Source organism: Chroicocephalus ridibundus, chromosome 9, assembly GCF_963924245.1.
Source record: "Chroicocephalus ridibundus chromosome 9, bChrRid1.1, whole genome shotgun sequence".
NCBI classification, from domain to species: domain Eukaryota; kingdom Metazoa; phylum Chordata; class Aves; order Charadriiformes; family Laridae; genus Chroicocephalus; species Chroicocephalus ridibundus.
The window spans coordinates 528,812-548,185 of record NC_086292.1 but is presented as its reverse complement, the minus strand read 5'-3'; the positions used below and the strand labels follow the sequence as shown (position 1 = coordinate 548,185).

At 59.4% G+C, this 19,374-nt stretch overlaps 1 protein-coding gene across 2 annotated transcripts in view; it reads right to left on the bottom strand.

The window, feature by feature from the left end:
* The window catches only part of MID2 (midline 2), a 119,169-nt gene that overhangs the window by 16,954 nt on the left and 82,841 nt on the right, over positions 1 to 19,374 (bottom strand). For both annotated transcript variants that reach the window (XM_063346128.1, XM_063346129.1), the window contains exons 3-6: positions 14,517 to 14,612; positions 5,945 to 6,052; positions 751 to 899; positions 122 to 249 (exon numbers count right to left, since the gene is read on the bottom strand). In XM_063346128.1, the coding sequence (XP_063202198.1) occupies positions 122 to 249; positions 751 to 899; positions 5,945 to 6,052; positions 14,517 to 14,612 (481 nt within the window). The remainder of the gene's footprint in view (positions 1 to 121; positions 250 to 750; positions 900 to 5,944; positions 6,053 to 14,516; positions 14,613 to 19,374) is intronic.

Sequence of the window (19,374 nt, the reverse complement as noted above, 5' to 3'; positions counted from 1 at the left end):
GCACTTTTTACTGGTGAGAATGAGCAGGAACCTGGGTGGCTTTAAAACCCTCCTCGGGCGCAGGGGAAGGGGCTGCGGGGAAGACACGGGGCGCAGAGGGGGAGCACAACCCGACACTCACCGGTCAGGTAGTCCAGCCCCTCCAGCAGCTTCTTTTCTCTGGAAAAATCTAAAGCGAAGTTTTCAAAGGCGTCATTAAAATTGATATCTGGTATCAGAACTTGAGAGGATGCGGTTGCCATGGCGACCCTGAAAGAACAGAAGAGAGCATCAATACGCACCAGGGCGCGTGTCGCTCCCGACACCCAGCAGTGGCGAGTGGGGGATGAAAAGGGTGCAAGCAGCGGTGACATTACACGCCGCCGGGAAACCGGCTTGCACGACTAACCACTGCTGCTGCCCCAGGAGGGTGGCCCGGCCGGGGGACAAGTCCCCCAGGGAGGTGGGGGGGCTCCATCCCAGGGAGTCCCAGCCCCGACTGCCCCAGAGCTCCCTTTGCATTGGCATTTCCACCACTCCCCCCGCAGGGAAGGACGTTTGCCCCCACAGTAGATGTTCAGCTTCGTTAGGACCTGCCACGCAACTCCTGTCTGGTGAGGGACTGGACCGGGGCCACCCCTGAGCCCGGGGTTCATGGGAGGGCAGCTCGCTGCAAGGGGGAGGACGGGGAGTCCCTGGGCAGGGAGCCGCGACCAGGGCACCGCTCCAGCGACATCCCATCGGCGTCCCGGGCCGAGCACGCCAGCCCACCTCTCAGCCACGTTCCTGGCTGTCTGCAGGAACCGCGCGTGGTCATTCTCCTTCAGGATGTGCTCCGCCTGGTTGATGAGCACCGTCGAGCGCTCGAGGCACTGCCGGCAGTTGGCGACCTGCTGGGCCAGCTTCCGCAGCTTCATCACCTGCGAGAGGAGCAGAGGGACACAAAGGTGCTCAGGAACAAGCACGTAGCCTGAAAAAGTACAGAGGAATCCCCATCCTAAGCCAGGGGCTGCTCAGGGCAAGGAAGGAGCGGTGAAATGGCACATAAATGCCCGGTAAGCTCTGGGGAGGGAGAGCAGCAATGCACTTTCCGTGTTAAATTTTGCTTGCAGGTGGGAAAGCCCCAGGGAAAAGCCCCCGCGCTGCTCAAGGGGTCCCACGCGCGATCGGCGCAGGAGAGCGACGCATCCTCTCCCCGCTCCTCCCGTGCAAACCAACGCCATCCCCGGTGCCGGCTCCCAGGGGATCTCCCGGGGGAGGAGCGCTCCTGCAGAGCAACCCAGCACGGGGCAAGGAAACCTCATCGGGCTCAGCCCCCGCAGAGCTGCTGGAAAACATCACATTTGCAGCCACGAATCGTTCGGCAATGAGAGGTGAGGGGCTGCAGTGAGACGGGACAGGAGAGTAACCCACAGCACAGAGAAGCGGGAGCTGAAACGCCAGCTCAGGCACCAGCTTGCACCCAAAAATAGGGCACGTGGCTTGAAGGGGCTCTGGTTCATCCACACCAGGGTCCGCGGGTCCCCCACAGCCCCTGCGAGGCGCCAGGGCGCAGGGCTCTGCCGTGGCCGGTGGAAACAGACCTGGCCCAGCCACCGTCCAACGGGGACACGAGGTGACTCCAGGGAAAAGCCCCTCTGACACTTGGGTCCTTTCCCCTGCATTTACCGATGGCTCAAGGCAGCACTGAACACGCCATAAAGGAATAGAACAGGTTTGGTGGCATCTCTTCTCTCTTCTGCAAAGTACCGGTGCTCAGCAGCAGTGAGGGGGCAAAGACACCAGAAGAAACGCTAGTTCTTAGGCAAAATCTCCGTGTCTCAGGGGAACGCTGTGCTGGAGCACTAGGAAAAGCCCCTTTGAAATTTCCACCTCCTCCATGCAGCCAGGGCGAAGCTCATGGAAAGGCAGGCACAAGCTGGTCATCCCTGAAGCTGCTCATGGATTGCAACGGTCATGTTTTTGTAGGTCTACTGAATTAGACAACAAAATCATCACGAGATGTGACCCCCTTCTTTCCCTTCTGTCTCTACACGAACACACACACACACACACACGCGTGTGCAGCCACCCCCCGCATCACCCAGGTAAACCTGTACCTGGGGCTGATGCCGGCAGCACCCAGGGAGCAGGGACGGAGCAGGGACGGAGCAGGGATGGCACCATGCGGGACAGAGAGGGCTGGGAACCCAGAAGCGACGGGGGCCCCTCACAGACCAGGCAGCTTCATGCTGGACATGGGGGAACCGGGCTGTCAGCCAGGAGCAGAGCAGGTCGGAGGGAAAAGGGAGGTGACAGAGGAGATGAGAGATTTTTGGGGTATTTTTCCTGCCCAGCTGGGAGCCCAGGGGAGCTCAGGAAAGCCTGGCGCTGGAGGTGGCTGAGGTCAATCCCCTGTGTTTAAAGCCCGCTGTACCGTTGCTCTGCCTGACGCCTTGCTGGTGCCAGAGACAATATTTTGCTTCAGGAGGAGCAGACCGGGGTCCTCCATCGGCACCAGCAGAGACACAGAAGAAAGGAGGCGAAGCAGCACACAGGGAATTGCACTGACAGCCAAGCTGGAAGTAATTCTGTATCTGAAAAAGCATCTTGAGAGGGGCAACAAGGCACTTGCTAATGAAATATAAATTCCCACTGCCCTGTTCCTGCATGCATCTGCAGCGGAGGGCTCCACAGACACCCAGGGGAGGGGAAAGCAAATTTCAGCAGATGGAGGTGGGCTGGGAATGCCTGAAACAGCAGATTCCGAAATGATAAATCCCACCTCGGCTCCCTGCCCTGTGCTCTGCAGCCACATCCCACACGGGGCTCTCCTGAACGGCATCGCACAAACGGACCTTACAAGGGAACGAGGGGTTCTCCAGGCGCGCGCCCGCGGCACCAACCAGAGGAACACCATCTCCTCTACCTTATTTTGCAGACGTTTGCAACCAAGCATCGTGCCGGACTCACCCTGGGAGAACGCAAGGGCATTTAGAGATTTAGCCGCGTCCTCTCTGCTCCCAGCCCACCTCCGAAGTCGTACAGCTCGTCTGCAGCCGTCAGATTATTGCCTTGCCTCCTCTTTTTAACAAGGGAGCAGGGCACTTCGCGAGCCTGGTGAAGCTGCGGTGACAGCGGCTCCCGGAGCCCTGCACGTGGCAGCTCCTCTCTCGCTGCCCCGCAGCACGTCGTCAGTCCCCCCCACCATCCGCGGTTTGAAAATCCATCGGGAGCAAGAGCAGGAGCTCCCGGAGGTGACGGGAGGCTGCTCGAGCTGCTCTTCCGAGGTGTCAGCACTGTCACTGCACTTACAATCAAGCAGCGTGCTAATCCCCCGGCTGACAGCAGGGCCCTGCTCCCCGCGCACGGCTGTGGGCGCCCTGCCGCAGCCCCTGCACCTCTGCGGGAGCTCAAAATAGACAAGACCAAGGGTGAAAAGCCAACAGGTGAGCTCCAAGCACCTCAAGCCAAGAAAAAGCCATGACTTTCCATCGCCCACAACGCCTAAGGGTTTCCATTGCACCCTGCGACATGGCTGGCTGCCCGCTGACGGAGCCCCGTGGGACCAGCACGGCACCCACCCAACTGCAGCCTCTCCAGTGCTGCCACGGAGCAGCACAGAAACACCAAATGGTTTGGGTGGGAAGGGACCTTAAAGGCCACCCAGTGGCACCCCCTGCCCTGGGCAGGGACACCTCCCACCAGCCCAGGTCGCTCCAAGCCCCGTCCAACCTGGCCTTGAACCCCTCCAGGGATGGGGCAGCCACAGCATCCCAGTTGGACACCACGCCGGGCTGCTGGCGTGCCCGGCCCCGGCTCTCCTCGGCCATGTCCCCGTGAGGACGCAGCCTGCGGCGCTGGTCCCCAGCAGAGCCTCCGCCGTGGCCACAGGAGAAGGAGGTGCAGATGCCCTGGCCTGGGGCCAGCCGGCCGGGCTGTGACACCGGCTCCTGCAGTGTCCCGGGCAGGTGACGTGGCGCTGGCAGCCGCCGTCCGGATCCGCGCCCTGCAGAGAGCTCTTCAGGGCAGCCCAGCTGCCTCTCCTCTTCCCGCTCCTCCGCTCCCATCCGCCCTCATGATTTTCGCTGCCTCCTGGGTCCTTCCCACATATCGGCATCGCCTCGGTGCCACAGTCGCCACAGGGTGCTGCCCAGTCCCATGGGCACGGGTATCACATCTCCATCTCAGCTACCAAAGCGCTCCTGCGACGGAGCAGCCCGTTCCTCCCAGGACCACACTCTGGCTGGAGACAAACTGCCGCCTCGGCATTTTTGCCTCCACGGATTGTCCTTCTCAGGCCCAGGGCTGTCACTCTTTCCAACGCTGTGCAATCAGGCTGCTCCACGCATCCGCCGGGCCATTTGTCAGGAAAAGCAGCCCAGAACAAATGGAAAACCAAATGGCAATTCAGCAGGAAAGCAGTATTTCTCGCCCTGCAGTTGGAGCACTTCAAACCAGCCGCAGTCTCCGGCGCTTCCTCCTTTCTTTTGTGTTTGGGGCTTTTTAAACTCTCCAGTGTTTGCAGCCAGGGCTCCCCGGAATGGCTGCTTCCCATTCCCACTGGAAATCATTGCTCAGAGGTGTCGAAAGTAGCGGAGGAAACCTGCCCAGTCAGCATCGGGGGCTACGGGGGGGCACTGCAGTGCTGCAAACGCACACGTTTCCGTCTCCAGCCCCATTTCACCGGCAAAGAGGCTTATTCCAGTGTTCAGGTGACTTTGGGAACCAAACCCAGTCCCCTGCCCGGTACCGCCAGTACCGCCATCCCCACTCCCATCTCCCGCTGGTGTGGTGCTGGGTTTGCAGCTCCGCGGGCACAAGCCTGCCGCTCCTACCCTGGCGGTTCCCAAGCAGCTGAGTGCTGCTGCTGCTGCTGGTTTTGGGCACTAATCGGGGCCTCTCTCCTCTACCCAGCTGCCAATTTGTAGGAAAATAACATCTCTGAGCCTCCCAGCTCCCTGCCAAGTATGGCTGAAACTGGACAACATGGTCAAAAGACGTTAGGGGAGAGGGTGGGAAGTGAGAGGCAGACAGACAGATGGACCAGCAGAAGGCACCGTTACATAAAATATGTTCCCTGAAGTGGCTGGGATAAAAGCAGGCGTTTTAAAGCTTTGCTCTCGCCGAGGGTGTCCGAGAGTCGTGCTGCCGGGCTCTCTTGCGTATGCACGCATGCACGCACGCACGCACGCAGCGCAACCCACTCCCAAACCTTTGCCTGCAAAAATAATCTGTATGTGGGGCGATGCCGCTGCCCGGCTTAGCTATCGGCACGGTGACGGGCACGGAGCTGGGCCCTGAGGCGCGCTCGGGCTCTGAAAGAACGGCAAAGGGCTCACGCACACACGCTGCAAACTCCCGTGGGCACCGCGCAGAGCGACAGCCGATGCCTCCAGCCTCTCCCCATGCCACGGAAACACCGGGAAAGGCCAGAACACCTGGAACCGCTGGAGGAGGGGTCCAAACACGCCCCCAAAGAACAGGGCGAGAAACCAGCTCACCTATGGCTCCGCTGCAATGCAGAACGCGGAGCCTCTCCTTTATCTGCAGTGCAGGGCTCGGACGGCCCTACAGTATTAATTCTACGTTATTATATTAGCACCGCAGAGTTAGGAAAGCCCTGAGGAAGCTGTCTGGACTGATCCAAGCAACTGCACCAATTTGTCACGCTGATCAACACGCCGTCCCTCCTCCGGCCATGTCAAGCCCACGCCTTGTCCTCAGCAGAAGAGCCCTGGGGACAGCAGCAGCGAGGGACAGCGGGACTGGCATGCCGTTTGGGGTGACGGAGATGAAGCTGTGGGCACCGGTGGCTGCCCAGAGCAATTCCTTCACGGGCAAGGCAACGTGCGTGGCTAGCAGCCCCTCCGCGTGTGGCTGGGCCATCGCAGCATCGCGGGCTGCCGAGCGGCTGGGCTGTGCCCGCAGAGGGAGGGCAGGCCCTGCCGCGGCCACCCCAGGGGCAGGAGCCAGCCCCCCTTACCTTTGTCTCCTTGATCTTGACGGCAATGACCTGCTTGCGCTGGCGGATGATCTCCATGAGCTCGTCGCACTCCTCCATCAGCTTGGCCTCGTGCATGGCCGTGTTCACCTGGCAGGAACAGCAGGACACCCCGTTAGGAGGGACACGCTGGCCCCCGCGCCCGCCAGCCCCACGGCTCTCCTGGTCACACCGGGGGAGATGCAGTACACATCCTCCATGCCGGGCCTGGCTCTGCCGGCTGCCAGGGCTGAGCCGGGCAGAAACACCAGCTGGCTCGCCTGCGGCCACTGCCATTGCAGCTGCAGGAAGGAAAAAGGCCATAGAGAGGTGTGAATTCCTCCCTGCTGCACGTCCGGGGTGGCTTGTGGGGCACACACTCCTTCACAGGTACCCTATTGATTCTATTAAATCTCTTTATATTTCAGCCCTCGGGTTTCTTTATGTTTTTTCCCCGATTCCCCTTCCCAGGTGGGGAGGGGTCATCGGGTGAGAGAATAATTGTCTAAAGGACAATAAATTGTTGTGGGTTCCTCAAACCACAGCAGGTGCCAGCGCCGACACCGCGCAGGGACGCTCAGGGATCTCGCCACCCCCCTTCCCGGGGCAGGCTGTGTGTTTTGGGGTGCTCTGCACAGCCACAGCTGCGGCTGCTCCCAGGGGACCCCCATCCTGCCCTGGGCTGGGGGGCAGCGGGAGGTCGCCCAGCCCCAGCCCCAGCTTCCAGCAAAACTCACGGCTCCCCCTGGCACCTACACCGGGGCAGTGCCCGTGTGCTAATTAAAGCAAAAAGAGGTTTAAAAATGAATGAGGGCGCCCTGCCTGGGAGAGCCAGGGTGGCCGTGACTTCAAAGCATCTGCAAGAGCGAGCGGAAGCGCACGGCGCGGGCAGCGGGAGGGAGCGCAGGCAGAGCCCGCAGCGGCTGCGAAGGGCCGTCGGGAAGCGCCGTGTGGGGTCTCCATGGAAGGGCTGAGCCAGGCCAAGGCAGCAACAACCATGGGCAACTTGGGCTGTGGTAGCCGCCTCGCCTCTGTACTGGCCACAGTCCGCCCCGAGCTCTGCAGCACCAGGGCCCCGGGGAGGAAAAATCTCCCCCTCCCGGTGCTGGAGGCTGCTCCAGGGCTCCAGGGGCTCCAGCACCTCCCGGGAGGCGGCTCTCAGCCCCCAGAGCAGGGAAGCCGGGCACGCCATGCCAGCCGGCAGGCAGCCCCAGGCTCCACGGACACCCCCGTGACCCGTGTTCTCAGCCCCCGCACAGCTTCCAGCGCCTGCTGTCACCGAGCACCCCTCGGGACCCTCTCTTTGAGCAAAGCCTTTTACAAATAGCCATCTTCCCCCTCGAAAAAACAACAAAGTACCAGATGCTGCTGCCACATTTCTTCATAGTGCAAGGGTTTGGCAGGTTGCGAGCCCAGACCGTAATAAATCTTTAAGCTTTCTCCAGCTCAAGACAAGTTTCTTACTGCGCTTGCAGTTCAATTCCTAAACTGGGGCAGCATCCCCTAATGGATTTTGCTCTGGGCTCACGACGAGGGGAGCCTGGTGATGCTCAGACCCACAGTCTCCTCCCTACACCATCCCCTCCCCGCCGCGGGTCCCAAGGCGAGACACGCAGCTTCGGCTGGACCGGCCCCGGCGGAGTAAGGGAGCGAGCATCAAACAGCACTTTCATCATCACGGCCCTTTCCAGCCTGCTGCTGATATTCCTCCCTCCCCGACCTCATTCCCGGTATTTACGGTTCGGTGGCAAAGACACACAGCCCACCACACCACCAGTTCCTCCCCCCTGCCCCCCAGCACCGCTGCGCCGAGGGGAGGGACCTGGGCCGTGGACCTTGCGTAGACCCGGGCACCCGAGTCAGTCCCAGGGCGGGACTGAAGACGACACAATCAGACTGGCCAGAGCATCCCAAAAGTCACCCTCAGGTCTCATGGGCTATTGCAAACGCCTTGGAGACGACCAGGCCTCTTCCAGAGCACATCTGGACGGGAGGAGGTGACACGGTGTCAGCCCCAGGAGGCAGAAGGAAACGGTCCTTCTTTCTCCAAAAAATGCTGCGCGTGTCCTGCTTAATTTAGGCTAATTAATCCCTGCTGGACCCACTTTTCAGGCTTCAAATACACAGTTGGTTTTGTTGTTTCAAAGCTGGAAGGAAAGGCATGCAAAGAGCGCAGCGAAAGCACGGGCAGAGGATCCCGTCCTCTGTCTCCAGGCAAGACCAGCGTCCCTGGGGGACGGACAGGAAAGGGGGACACACTCTGCAGGCGGGGAACTGTGCCCGGTCTCTTCAGTCAAACAGTGGACTGGAGGACGTAAGCAGTTTCCTTCATTTGGCACTCTCAAAGCTCTGTGAAGCAGCGGGGACGTCTGAAGGCAGCCCAGAGTTAAACACATTTGAGACAAGATCTTTTTTTAAAGCCAGCCGGCAGATTACGCAACGCTGAAGTGGGAGACAGCCGATGGCCTGCGAAGATAACGCTGCTGGGGAAAAACAGTCGATAATCGTCCAAGCCTGCTCAAGGCAGCAGAGGGGGGAAGCAGCCGCAGGGTTTGGAGCCGGCAGCGATCTGTGCCGGTGGCAGCAGAGGTGACCCCAAAGCGCCAGCACCCCAAAGCGCCAGCAGAGCACGGCAGTGGGATTTCAGACCAACACGGCTCTGCTGGCAAAAGCCCTGGCTCAGACACAGTTATTTGGATGAACTAGTTCCCAGGTAAATGCTGCATTTCACAGAATCACAGAATCTTCAGAGTTGGAAGGGACCTCTAGAGATCATCTAGTCCCACTCCCCCGCTAAAGCAGGACTGCCCAGAGCGCATCACTCAGGGCTGCATCCAGGCGAGTCTTGAAAGTCTCCAGAGGAGACCCCACACCCTCCCTGGGCAGCCTGTTCCAGGGCTCTGTCACCCTCACCGTAAAGACGTTTTTCCGTGTATTTGATCGGAACTTCCTATGTTCCAACTTGTGCCCGTTGCCCCTCGTCCTGTCACTGGGAACCATTGAAAAGAGTCTGGCTCCATCCTCCTTCAACCCACCCTTTAGATACTTGTCAACATTCATAAGGTCTCCCCTCGGCCTTCTCTTCTCCAGGCTAAAGAGTCCCAGCTCTCTCAGCCTTTCCTCATAAGGGAGATGGTCCAGTCCCTCCATCAGCTTAGTTGCCCTACGATGGACCCGCTCCAGCAGTTCCCTGTCCCTCTTGAACTGGGGAGCCCAAAACTGGACGCAGTGTTCCAGTTGTGGCCTCACCAGTGCAGAGTAGAGGGGGAGAATGACCTCCTTCGACCTACTGGCCGCACTCTTCCCTCTGCAGCCCAGGATGCCATTGGCCTTTTTGGCAACAAGGGCACATTGTTGGCTCATGGATAATTTACTGTCTACCAGGACCCCCAGATCCTTCTCCTCAGAACTACTTCCCAGCAGGTCCACCCCTAACCTATACTGGTGCTTAGCATTCTTCCTCCCCAAAGAGGAGGTGAATTTGGGGGTGAAGACTCAGCTACAAGCGTAGGAGAGCTGGGCGTGGGGGGAGCTTTTAGCCATAAGAAGGGGGTGGAGGGAAAATACTTGACGCTTCCCCTTTTGGGGGGAAATGTGCTAGGGACAATGCAGCCCTACAATAAAAAGCAAATGGTAAAACTCAGGCCTGGAAAGAGCTTGTGCTGCAGCTCGCGGAGGGACGAGGAACATCCTCTCAGCCTGAGGCGTGATTCACGCTCAGACAAACCTCCTCCTCCGCTCCCAGGCGGCAGGAACCCAGCTCTGAGACGGAGCAGAGCACCCAATCCCACCCCCACTGCTCTCACCCCAAAACCACCAACAGGCTCCTGAGTACGCAGCGAGGCAGCCGTGCCCCAGGGGACACGCACTGCCTTCCACCATGGCCAGCCCCGCGTGGCAGAGGGCCACCAGCCCACCCTGCCAGCGCATCCACACGGGCAGCATCTCCTACTGCCCTCCCTGCTGGGGACATCGGGGTGGGTGCCACCTCTGCTGCCCACCCTGCTGTTCTACAGACTCAGCTTCTTTGTAGGGTCGCTACCTGCTCTCTTTGGTCCACATTTCGGTCGTGGTTGCAGGATTGGTTCCCCTCGCCCTCTCTCAGCAGCAGCCTCCCACGTACCCACCGCACTGGGAGTCACCCCTCGCAGGGCCAGCGGAGGCTGGGTGGCTTGGGGACACCTCGGCCCCCTTCTCCGGAGCGCCTCCCTTCGCACCTCAGGGCACTGGTGGCACAGTTTGCTGGGCATAACGCGGGACTCACGCTGGACAGGACTGGATGGGCAGGGAACGCTGGGATCGCGTGTGTCCACCTGTATGCAATGTCCACAGACAGCCCCAAAGCAAAGCCCCCTGCATTCGGGCTCACGGAGAAGTGCAGAGGGGCAGAGATATTTTCTACTTCACACTTTGAGGTACTCTCTGAAAAGGTGTCTCTGAAGGGCAGGACTGCATATTTAGTAAGGCTGAGAAATGCATTTCAACTGTTATTTTAAGCAGAATGACTGACAAAGCTGAAAACTCCTAAACTATGAAGAAAATGACAGTTTAGAGGTCTGAAACTTCCAGAATCAGAAAGAAATACCAAATAGCTTTCAATTCATCCCGGATCAGTTCGTTAAGATGCTGGAGCAGGACTCAGAGGAGGAGGAGGAGGTTTGGTAGGACATCCATATGCATCCCTGCTCCATCCCCAGTGGGGTCTTGGAGTAAAGCGTGACCTGTAAGAGCAGTGAGTGCCGGTGACTGTCACCAGGGCTCTGCAAGGACGTTCCGGCTCCTTCTCTGCCTGCAGGACATCCATTTGCTCTCTATTTTGCCATAGTCACTCCAAACCTGCTTAGCCCTCTGGGAAGACGCAGCCCAGGACAGACACCTCCGACAAAAGCCATTCCTACCCCAGAGCCAGAAGTCCCTCTGCCCACCAGCACACACCGGCGGCCGGAGAAGTAGGATGAGCGAGAGGGGAGCATCGGCGCAGCCCCGCTCAGGAAGGCCAGCAACGCTGCAAAACCCAGCTGGGGGTTTCTGCTCCTTATTTCGGCATGAAAACTCAGGGGGTGTCTCTGCTCCCCCCTCCTCGCACACTGCGCTGCATCCAACAGTGGCCCGAGCTGCTGGCGGCACTGCTGGCACTCTCAGAAAGGGGGCTGGCACTCTTTTCCTCTCTCCAGACCATCAGAGCAGCAACAAGGACCTTATTTAGTGAGCAAAGAATGAAATGCTGACGCTGCCTGCGGGAAACAGTGGGGTTAGGAGGTTCCTGGCCTGAGCCCCGGCCGCTCTCCGAGCTGGGGATGGGGACGGACAAGCTGCAGGTCCCTGTGCAAACACATCCCCGTGTGCCCGCTATGGGGAACGGCTTGGGCAGCATCCCTGCATCCCTGCCGGCTGCTCGGCCACGGGGCAGCACGAGGCAGCCGCAGGGCTCGCGTCCCCCTGCAAGGGCTGGAGCGAGTCGAGGCGAAGCAGAGAGCCGCCGTGTTTGCTCAGGCACTGGCAAAGCCCCCGAACCCACGGCAGCGACCCCCACAGCAGCCGGCTGGTTTTATTCTCTGGGAAGGTGTTGGTTCAAGGAACCACTGCTCAATTTAGCAACCAAAAAAATCAATAGCCCATTAAGAAGAAACTAATTGTGACAGTTTCTCACCATGTATCACTTCGGTAAACAAAGCCGCAAATTAATTTGCTATTAATTGGTATGTGCACTCTGAAACACCAGTAAGGCATTAACTGCCTTCTTCCTCTTGCATGTTTTCCAGGGAGTGCGTCGCCGCTGAACTCCTGACTCCGGAGCCGCGGCCAAGAGGCAGCGTCAGGCTGCTGGCACCGCTCGCACAAACACTGCCCTCGCCACGCAAACAAAAGACGCCTGATTGCGCACCGGGAACACAAAGAGTTTTATAGATCAAGTGGTCAAAGCAGCAAGGTCAGCAGAGTGCCTTTCTGCAGCAGGATTAAAGGTGATCTCTTCCTCCCGCGCTTTCTGTAATCCCCTCTACAAAGCCCTTCCCACTTGCTGCTGGCTTAAGCCCCAGCGCTGCCGTTCTGCAGACAGAGGGGCTCGGGCGGGGAGATCGCAATCGCCATCTCCGACAGCAGGAAGGATGCAGGGAGGCAGCATGCGGGTGTTTGGGAGGAGGAAGGAAAGCGAGGAAGAATCCAGCCTCTGCAGACCGGGAGAAAGGCCGGGACCAGCCTTGCCCTGCAAGGGGAAGCTGCGAGGATGGAGACGACGTCCCCTCTGCACCGAGGGGCTGGGGACAAGTCACTGCCTACCCTGCCGCAGGGTGAGGCCGGCCCTGAGTGAGAATGAATGAGAGAGATGAGGAAAACAGCTTTACGGAGCAGGGCGAGGAGCAGCGGGGAGCAGCGCAGGGCACTGTGCCGTCCCGAGGAACGGCAGCTGCCTGCCCGGGGGGTCGGAGGTGGGATGGCTCAAAGACTACACGGGAGACACGCGTGTGAAAACTGCAGCCACGGCCCTGGGATGCAGAAGTGGGATTATAGCCCAGAGACAGCCAAAACGACCCTGTCCTCTCTCCTCAGAGCACTGGAAGAAGAGCAGAGCATGGCTCCACCTGGGGAACCGCACAGGATGAGAGAGGCTCTCCCAGAGCTTCTGCCCTGGGTAGCAGCAAATTACACGGCAAAATGGGAATACAGAGGCTGGAGGCAATGCCTAGAAATCCTCCTTGTACAGCAAAGGTCAGAAAAACACTTTTGTGCTAATAGAAGAAGTGAGGATATGCCAAAGTGCTTAGGAGGAGAGAGAGACTCAAATGAGCCTTGACTTCATCAGCAGGCTCAGCCTCATCAGCATTGCTCTGGGTGCCCTATCGTGCAAAGGAGCTGACCCCCAACGGGCCTCCCCCAGTCACACCTGACCCCCCCTTTATTCCCTTGGGAAGAGTCCTCATGACCAGCCCTGGTTCACCCAAGCCCTGCAGAAGACACAGGCACATCCTCCTCCAGCACGAAGACTTGCCGCAAACCCACTGCTCACCCAGGTGTTCCCAGCATCGCTGCCCGTGCCTCTGGCCCCCCTCACCTCCAGCTCCTGGGATGGGGATCTCTACACCCCAAACACCCCCGGGTGGGAGCACAGCCCACCCACTAAGTGCTCACGCAGCCGCGGGGATGTTACACCGGTTCCTCGCCAGCCCTGGCAGACACCCGTGGCTCCCCCCCATCCCCTCCGTGGGGCTGTGGGGAGGACTTTTGCTCGACCCACCCCAGCACGGTGGGATCCCACCCTCTCCTTCCCAAGAGGAAAGGCTTAAAAGATAACGAACACAGCACAAGCACCCTGCGGCTGAGAAGGACCCTGTGAGAGCTCCCGCGCCGGCCTGGGCAGACGCAGTTTTGACACAAGCTGCGGTGACGTGACCACGACTCCCTCGTGCCGGCGGCGAGGACGGCCGGTCCTGCTCTGGCACAGCTAGCCACGTCCTGACGGGCTTTCCCGGGGCGCTCGGCACTTTGAGATCCAAGCGCTTGGCAAATATTAGCTAGTTTGCTTTAGGCACCCCCAGACAAGAAAGAGGAGGTGCAAGAGGGTTTCACAGGGAATTCGAAGCACGGAGCACCACGGCCAAAAGGGTTCGTTGCTGCTGGGAGCGCAGCTGGAGATCCCCAGCCCTTGAAGGCCGGGCGCAGGCCGCAGCACGCCCAGCGTGCCCAGCAAACGCTCCCTAATGCCCCCGGCTGCAGCCAGGGCTTGGGGGGATCGGCCCCAGCAGATCCCACCCGGGCACCAAAGGGAATGGGAGCTGCCGGCAAAACCGCACCGGAGCGCAGGCGGCAGCCAGGGGAGGGGGAGATGGGGAGGGACTCTGGAGCAGGGAGGGGAGCCATGGGACGAGGGGGAAGGGTTTTCCACTGAAAGAGGGGAGACTGAGATGAGATCTGAGGAAGAAACTCTGCTGTGAGGGTGGTGAGCCCCTGGCCCAGGGTGCCCAGAGAAGCTGTGGCTGCCCCATCCCTGGAGGGGTTCAAGGCCAGGTTGGACGGGGCTTGGAGCACCCTGGGCTGGTGGGAGGTGTCCCTGCCCAGGGCAGGGGGTGCCGCTGGGTGGGCTTTAATGGGTCTTCCGACCCAAATCCTTCTGTGATTCTATGACTCCGCTCCCCGCTCCCCGCAGGCCGAGCAGTGGTCACAGGCTCGGTGTCACCCACGCTTGAACCACAAGCACCCCCTTGTCCCCTGTGCCCAGAGCAGCTGGGTCCTGCCTCCCCGAGCCAGCCCAGCAGTCTGGGTCTCCTCCCAGTCATGTCCTCTTCTCCCCCAGACCCTACAGACCCCCGGGAACTGTCCCTGCGTCACCGTCATTGGGGGCTAAACTCTGCGAAACAATTCAGCCTCACGCCAGCCCCTCGGCGCCAGCGATGCTTCCCACCACGCTCATCCCTGCTTCCCACCACGCTCATCTCTGCTTCCCACCACACCACCCTGCTCCCAGGGCAGCCCCCGGGGAGAGGACATGGGAGCAATGCCACACATCCCGTCACTCGAGCCGGGAGCTTCCCAAGTGCCTTCCCCATCGCCCGCCCGTCCCCCCATTGCTCTCACCAACCTCCACTTGCTGGCAGATCTGTATCAGCTTGGCCATCTGGTTCTCCAGTTCACTGTTGCGTTTAACCAGGTTGGTGAGATTCGTCTCCAGGGTTTGCTGCAAGTCCAGAAATGGGGGAGGAGAAAGAGAAAAAACAGAAAGATCAGCAAAGGCAGAGGACTGTCCCCGCTCCCCCAGCGAGGCCATCTGCCGCCCAACATGCCGCCTGAGGGAGCCACAACTTGAGTAACTTTGGGCAAAGGCTGCTCCTGGCAGCTCCTGCCCACGCCGGCGATTCTGTGAGCGCTCGGCCCAAGATGGGGAAGCCACCGAGCTTGGCACCACGGTGTCCCTGAGGAGGTCACCAGCCGGCGGTGACAGCGTGGGTGCCTGCCCTTCGCTGCCCCTTTGGAGATGGTTTGAGAAGCCGGGGTGGGCCGTGTTCCTGCAGCAAAGCTGAGTTTTTCCTGCGTCCCCTGGAAAATTTTACGGGCAGCCGGAGAAACATCAGCAGTATCAAAGTTTCTCAAAACTGTCCTCAAACCACTCCCTGCTGCCGAACCCTCAGACAAGGTGGGAGAGAAGAAATGTGCTGCTCCCCACGTTTCCACCAGGGAAGAAGCCAGCAAGGCTATTTTCGTCATCGGTTTTGGTTTGCACATGGCAAGGAATCCAAACAAGAGCCTGTTGCACCACCAGAGAGGGATTTCTCTCCTTCGCAAACCGTCTCTGCTGCCGCATCGCAGGCACAGGAGGCAGAGCACGGCGGCAGCTCCAGACCGAGCCCTGGGGACAGCTTGCCCTGCGTGGGGACAGAGCCCTCCCGGGCTCCCGCCGGGCTGCCCACCGCCGCCAACATCTCCCACCACCCCCCACCTTCTTATGGGGGTACAAAGAGCCATTCTGCTCCGGCGGGCAGCCAGGAATCCTGCCTGCTCCGGACGACCCGCTGCTATTTTCCATCCCCGCTCTCCCCCCTCCGGCGCCCACAGGCTGCAGGGAGCGGAACGGGAGCCAGGAGAGCCCGTCTGAAAAGATCTCGATATCTGTGGCCACACAGTGGACTCGCATTTTTTTGGATATCAATAATTTAAGTGACACCGCATTTCCATTAAAGTACGTGGCTCCACTAAGAGGAAATGTTTTATAACAAAGTGCTCACTACCTGTTGCAACGCTTGTCGGGAAAATGATATCCTATTAATATTTTAAACTTCAGGGCTGGGAGAGGATCCCTGTGGCGTTTTATTCATCCTCGGCTAGGAACTGCAGTCCGAGGCTTTCATCAAGACTCCAGCAGACCCATAAACACGGCCTTTCGCTGCACGCACGCATAATTTGGGGGCTAGTTAGCCAAGAGAACTTGAATGATAGTCATGAAGCACAGGCAAAGCATTCATTCCTGGAAAACCACTGACTCCTAAAATACTCCGAGCTCGTTTGCAATGCTGCAAATTGCTAGCCAACGGCAGGGGAAGCAGAACACAGAAACAGGCTTGAAAAATGAAATAAAACCCAGGGTGCCTTCATTAAGCGGAAAGCGCTTTGCACGACGACGCTGTATCGATAATGAAAAAGCCAGCTGCTAACAGTTCCTGCCACCTTCTTTCCTTATAGCTCAATATTATTAAATATAATTTGACTAAAGCATTGAACATTTAACTTGCTAATTACCTTCCTCATCACCAACTCGGCTGCGCTGAAGTCACAGCTTTGAAATTGCAGCCGATCTGCTTTAATGTTGGAGGGCTGTTGACGGGGGGCAGGGAGGGAAGGGGGGGAGATGAGCTCGGGATACTCGCTTTGAAGCCCAGGAGTCCAAAGCACATCTGCAGCATCCCGAGTTTTCCAGGGGACAGCATCGCTCTTCCCCCACCCATCCACGTACCCAAAACCTGCCCCGGGGCCCTCATCCCTGCGTTAAGCTGGGATACGGCAGCGATGCTGGAGCAGCCGGCGGTGGTTCGCTGGAATTGATGCCGGCTCGAGCAGCCAGCACCCTCCCTCGCTGCTCCTGCTGTCGCGGGGCTCCTCAGCGAGGCGCCTCCGGCTGCTGCAAGCCCTTGTGCAGCTCGTGAGAATGCAGATGGAACCATTTCCTTCTGTTTGATTTGCTGAAACAAATAAAATATACTAGAGGCTTTGATTACACCAGCTGGTTATTTTGTAGGTATACATAAATTACAGCAATTATAGGGGTTGTTTTTTAATTGCATTATAACCTGCTCATAAGTTCCCCAAACATTCCCCTTCTGGCCAGAAACACAGAATATTTGATTTCTCTACAATTGGCAAGAGACATGAGAAGAGAGATAAAAAGGAACCACCACCACGTCCTTGAGCAAAAGTCACTGGCGCTCGGTGAGACGAAGGGGCCGGGTCCCGGGGGATGGAAACTCGGGACGGCGGGACCGGAGAGGGCGAGTGCAGGGACACGGCCCCCGTGGGAAAGCAGCCGAGCCCTTCCCAGCCTGTGCCCGCTGCGGCCGCGCCGTTTGCAAAGTGCCCCCTCAGCACCAACCCCCCCCGGCAGCTCAGCGCCTGCACCCCATTCACCCGCAGCTCACCAGATCCTAAATAAATACACTGGCACCCAACCGAGGGAGCTGAATAAGGCGGCACGGACGTGCAGGCACTGATGCTCATGCTTTATTTAGTTATGTGCACAACGAGCAACAACTGCTCGATTCTCCTTTTTTTCCAAATGTCAAACAGGCAGTTGAGCTAAATATGGATTTCTCTATTCCTGTTTGAAGATAGCATCAGGGTTGGGGGTTCAAGACAACTTTAGGAATTATAAATATTAGGCTTCCTCCGGGTCTGCTGTGCTTTGTCTAACACGGCCCTGCCCGCAGCCGGCAGGACCACATCCTGCGCTCCCGGCACAGCTGGGACCGCGCTCCATGGCGGGTCCCCACCCACCGGCCTGGAAGCTGGTCCGCACTGGGAAACACCGTCAGCCTCATGGCTTTAACCAGCTGGGAGACGGGAGCAGAGCGGCCTTTGAGGCCCCGGCAGGGAAGGGTCCCCACTGAGCCACCAGCAGCGTCGCACGGACCGGCTCTTGTCGAGTCGACGGGGGACCGATCCCCACGGGCTTGGAGCCACGCGAGCCTGGGGTCTTCTCCAGTGGGACCCCCTGGGCGTGGGGTGGGAGCCTCTGGAGTGCCCTGGAAAGCCTCAGACACAGGAGTGCAGAGGCTGCCGGTGGCACGGGGGGCTGCTGCTGCTGCTGCTCTGTGCCGATGCTCACTTGCCGCGTGCTGCTGGGATGGGTGCGGGGGCTCAGCCCCACACCATCCTCACGGAGGGTGTCGTGTGGCTCTGCCGTACTACAGGACCGGCTTTCCACAGTCATCTTCATGCAACGGCAGCCAAAACTGGAGAGTGTTTATTTTCAGTGATTTATTTAGGGTGTTTTTCACTGCCCTCATTCATTTATAATTGTTTTCAATAAAAGACGCAGGTCCCGGCCCTGCTCCCTCCACGTACCACAAACACAAACCACATGTGCACACGTAAACACACGCAACGAAGTCAAACCAGCTGCGAAATGCCTCCCCGCACGCCCGACGGCCGGCCCCGACCACCGGGGCAGGGGAATGAGTCCCACCACCCTGCACCTGCGTCATCAGAGCGATGCAGGGAAGGGCACCCGCGGGATTTCTGCCGGGCTGCGGATGCGGGGCCAAGCCCTCGCGGCTGGGGATGTGCCCTCAGGTCTCCCGGCACGGGGAAGGGTCGCGGCTGGCTGCTCTCTGCCCGATCTGGAGCAGCGCAGGAAAGCCAGATGCCACCAGTACCTCTCCCAGGGTATCCGGAGTCTCCACGATCGCTCCTGCGGCAGCTGGTCAGATTTTAAAACCAAAAACCAAAGTTCTTGATGGCATCCTGTAGCTGCAATGCTGCTGGAGCCATAGGAAACCCACCCGCTGCCCCTGCTCCCGGCCAAAATGCTGCTTTGCCCTGAGCTGCTGCCCCAGGTACCCACTGGCTCCGTGGGGACGAGGGGCACTGGCGCGACTTGTCCCGGGATCACCGGCACGGCGTCTCCTCGGGAGCAGTGGCCAGCTCCCAGCAGGATCCATCCCGACCCCGTCTGCCCCCCCGAGGCGTGTTTTGGGGAGGGAGGGTGACAGGGTGGCTGTGCCGCATCCTCCCTGCTCCATTATGACAACCGTCTCCGCGCTGCCAAACGGAAAGCCCAGGCGCTGGCGAGCACCGCGCAGACCAGGCTCCCGGCCACGGGCACCGCGGGTCCAGAGCCCCGGCACCGCTCCTCTGCCGGAGGATGCTCCTGCTCCCATCTCCCCCATGGGTGGCCACAGGACTGAGCACGGGGCCCACCCGCTGTTTCCCACACGTCCCTCTGAGATGATGTTCATAATCAATTCCCAGACCCCAGCAAAAAAAAAAAAAAAATCCAGGGGAAAATATGGGAAGCAAGTCAGCTGCCTGCCTGTGCGACAAGAATTTCCCCAGACAATAGGACAAGTGACAGAAAGACACGACTGAGCTGCTGAGCAGCTCCCGCCTTGTGACACTAATGCATTTTAAGTCGCTTTGGAGCAAAACACACTGAGTAAAGGCTGAAATAAACTGCCAGCTTTTGGTGCCTGCTGTCACCCTAACCGGCAGAGCTGACCTAGAAAATCAAGCGATTTGTTACGGCGAGGTTCTGATGCTGTTTCTAATTGTGCTGAAGAGAGTCCAGAGCAGGAACCCTGACCAGGCAAAGCAGTGCTGGCAGCTCTCCCACCAGTCGGCCACCTCCAGACCCCCACGTCCCCAGACCCCCGTGTCCCCAGACCCCCGCGTCCCCAGGCGCAGTCAGATAAAGGAGGAGGGAACGGGCCCGGAGCCCAGCGGGGCTGTGCGGG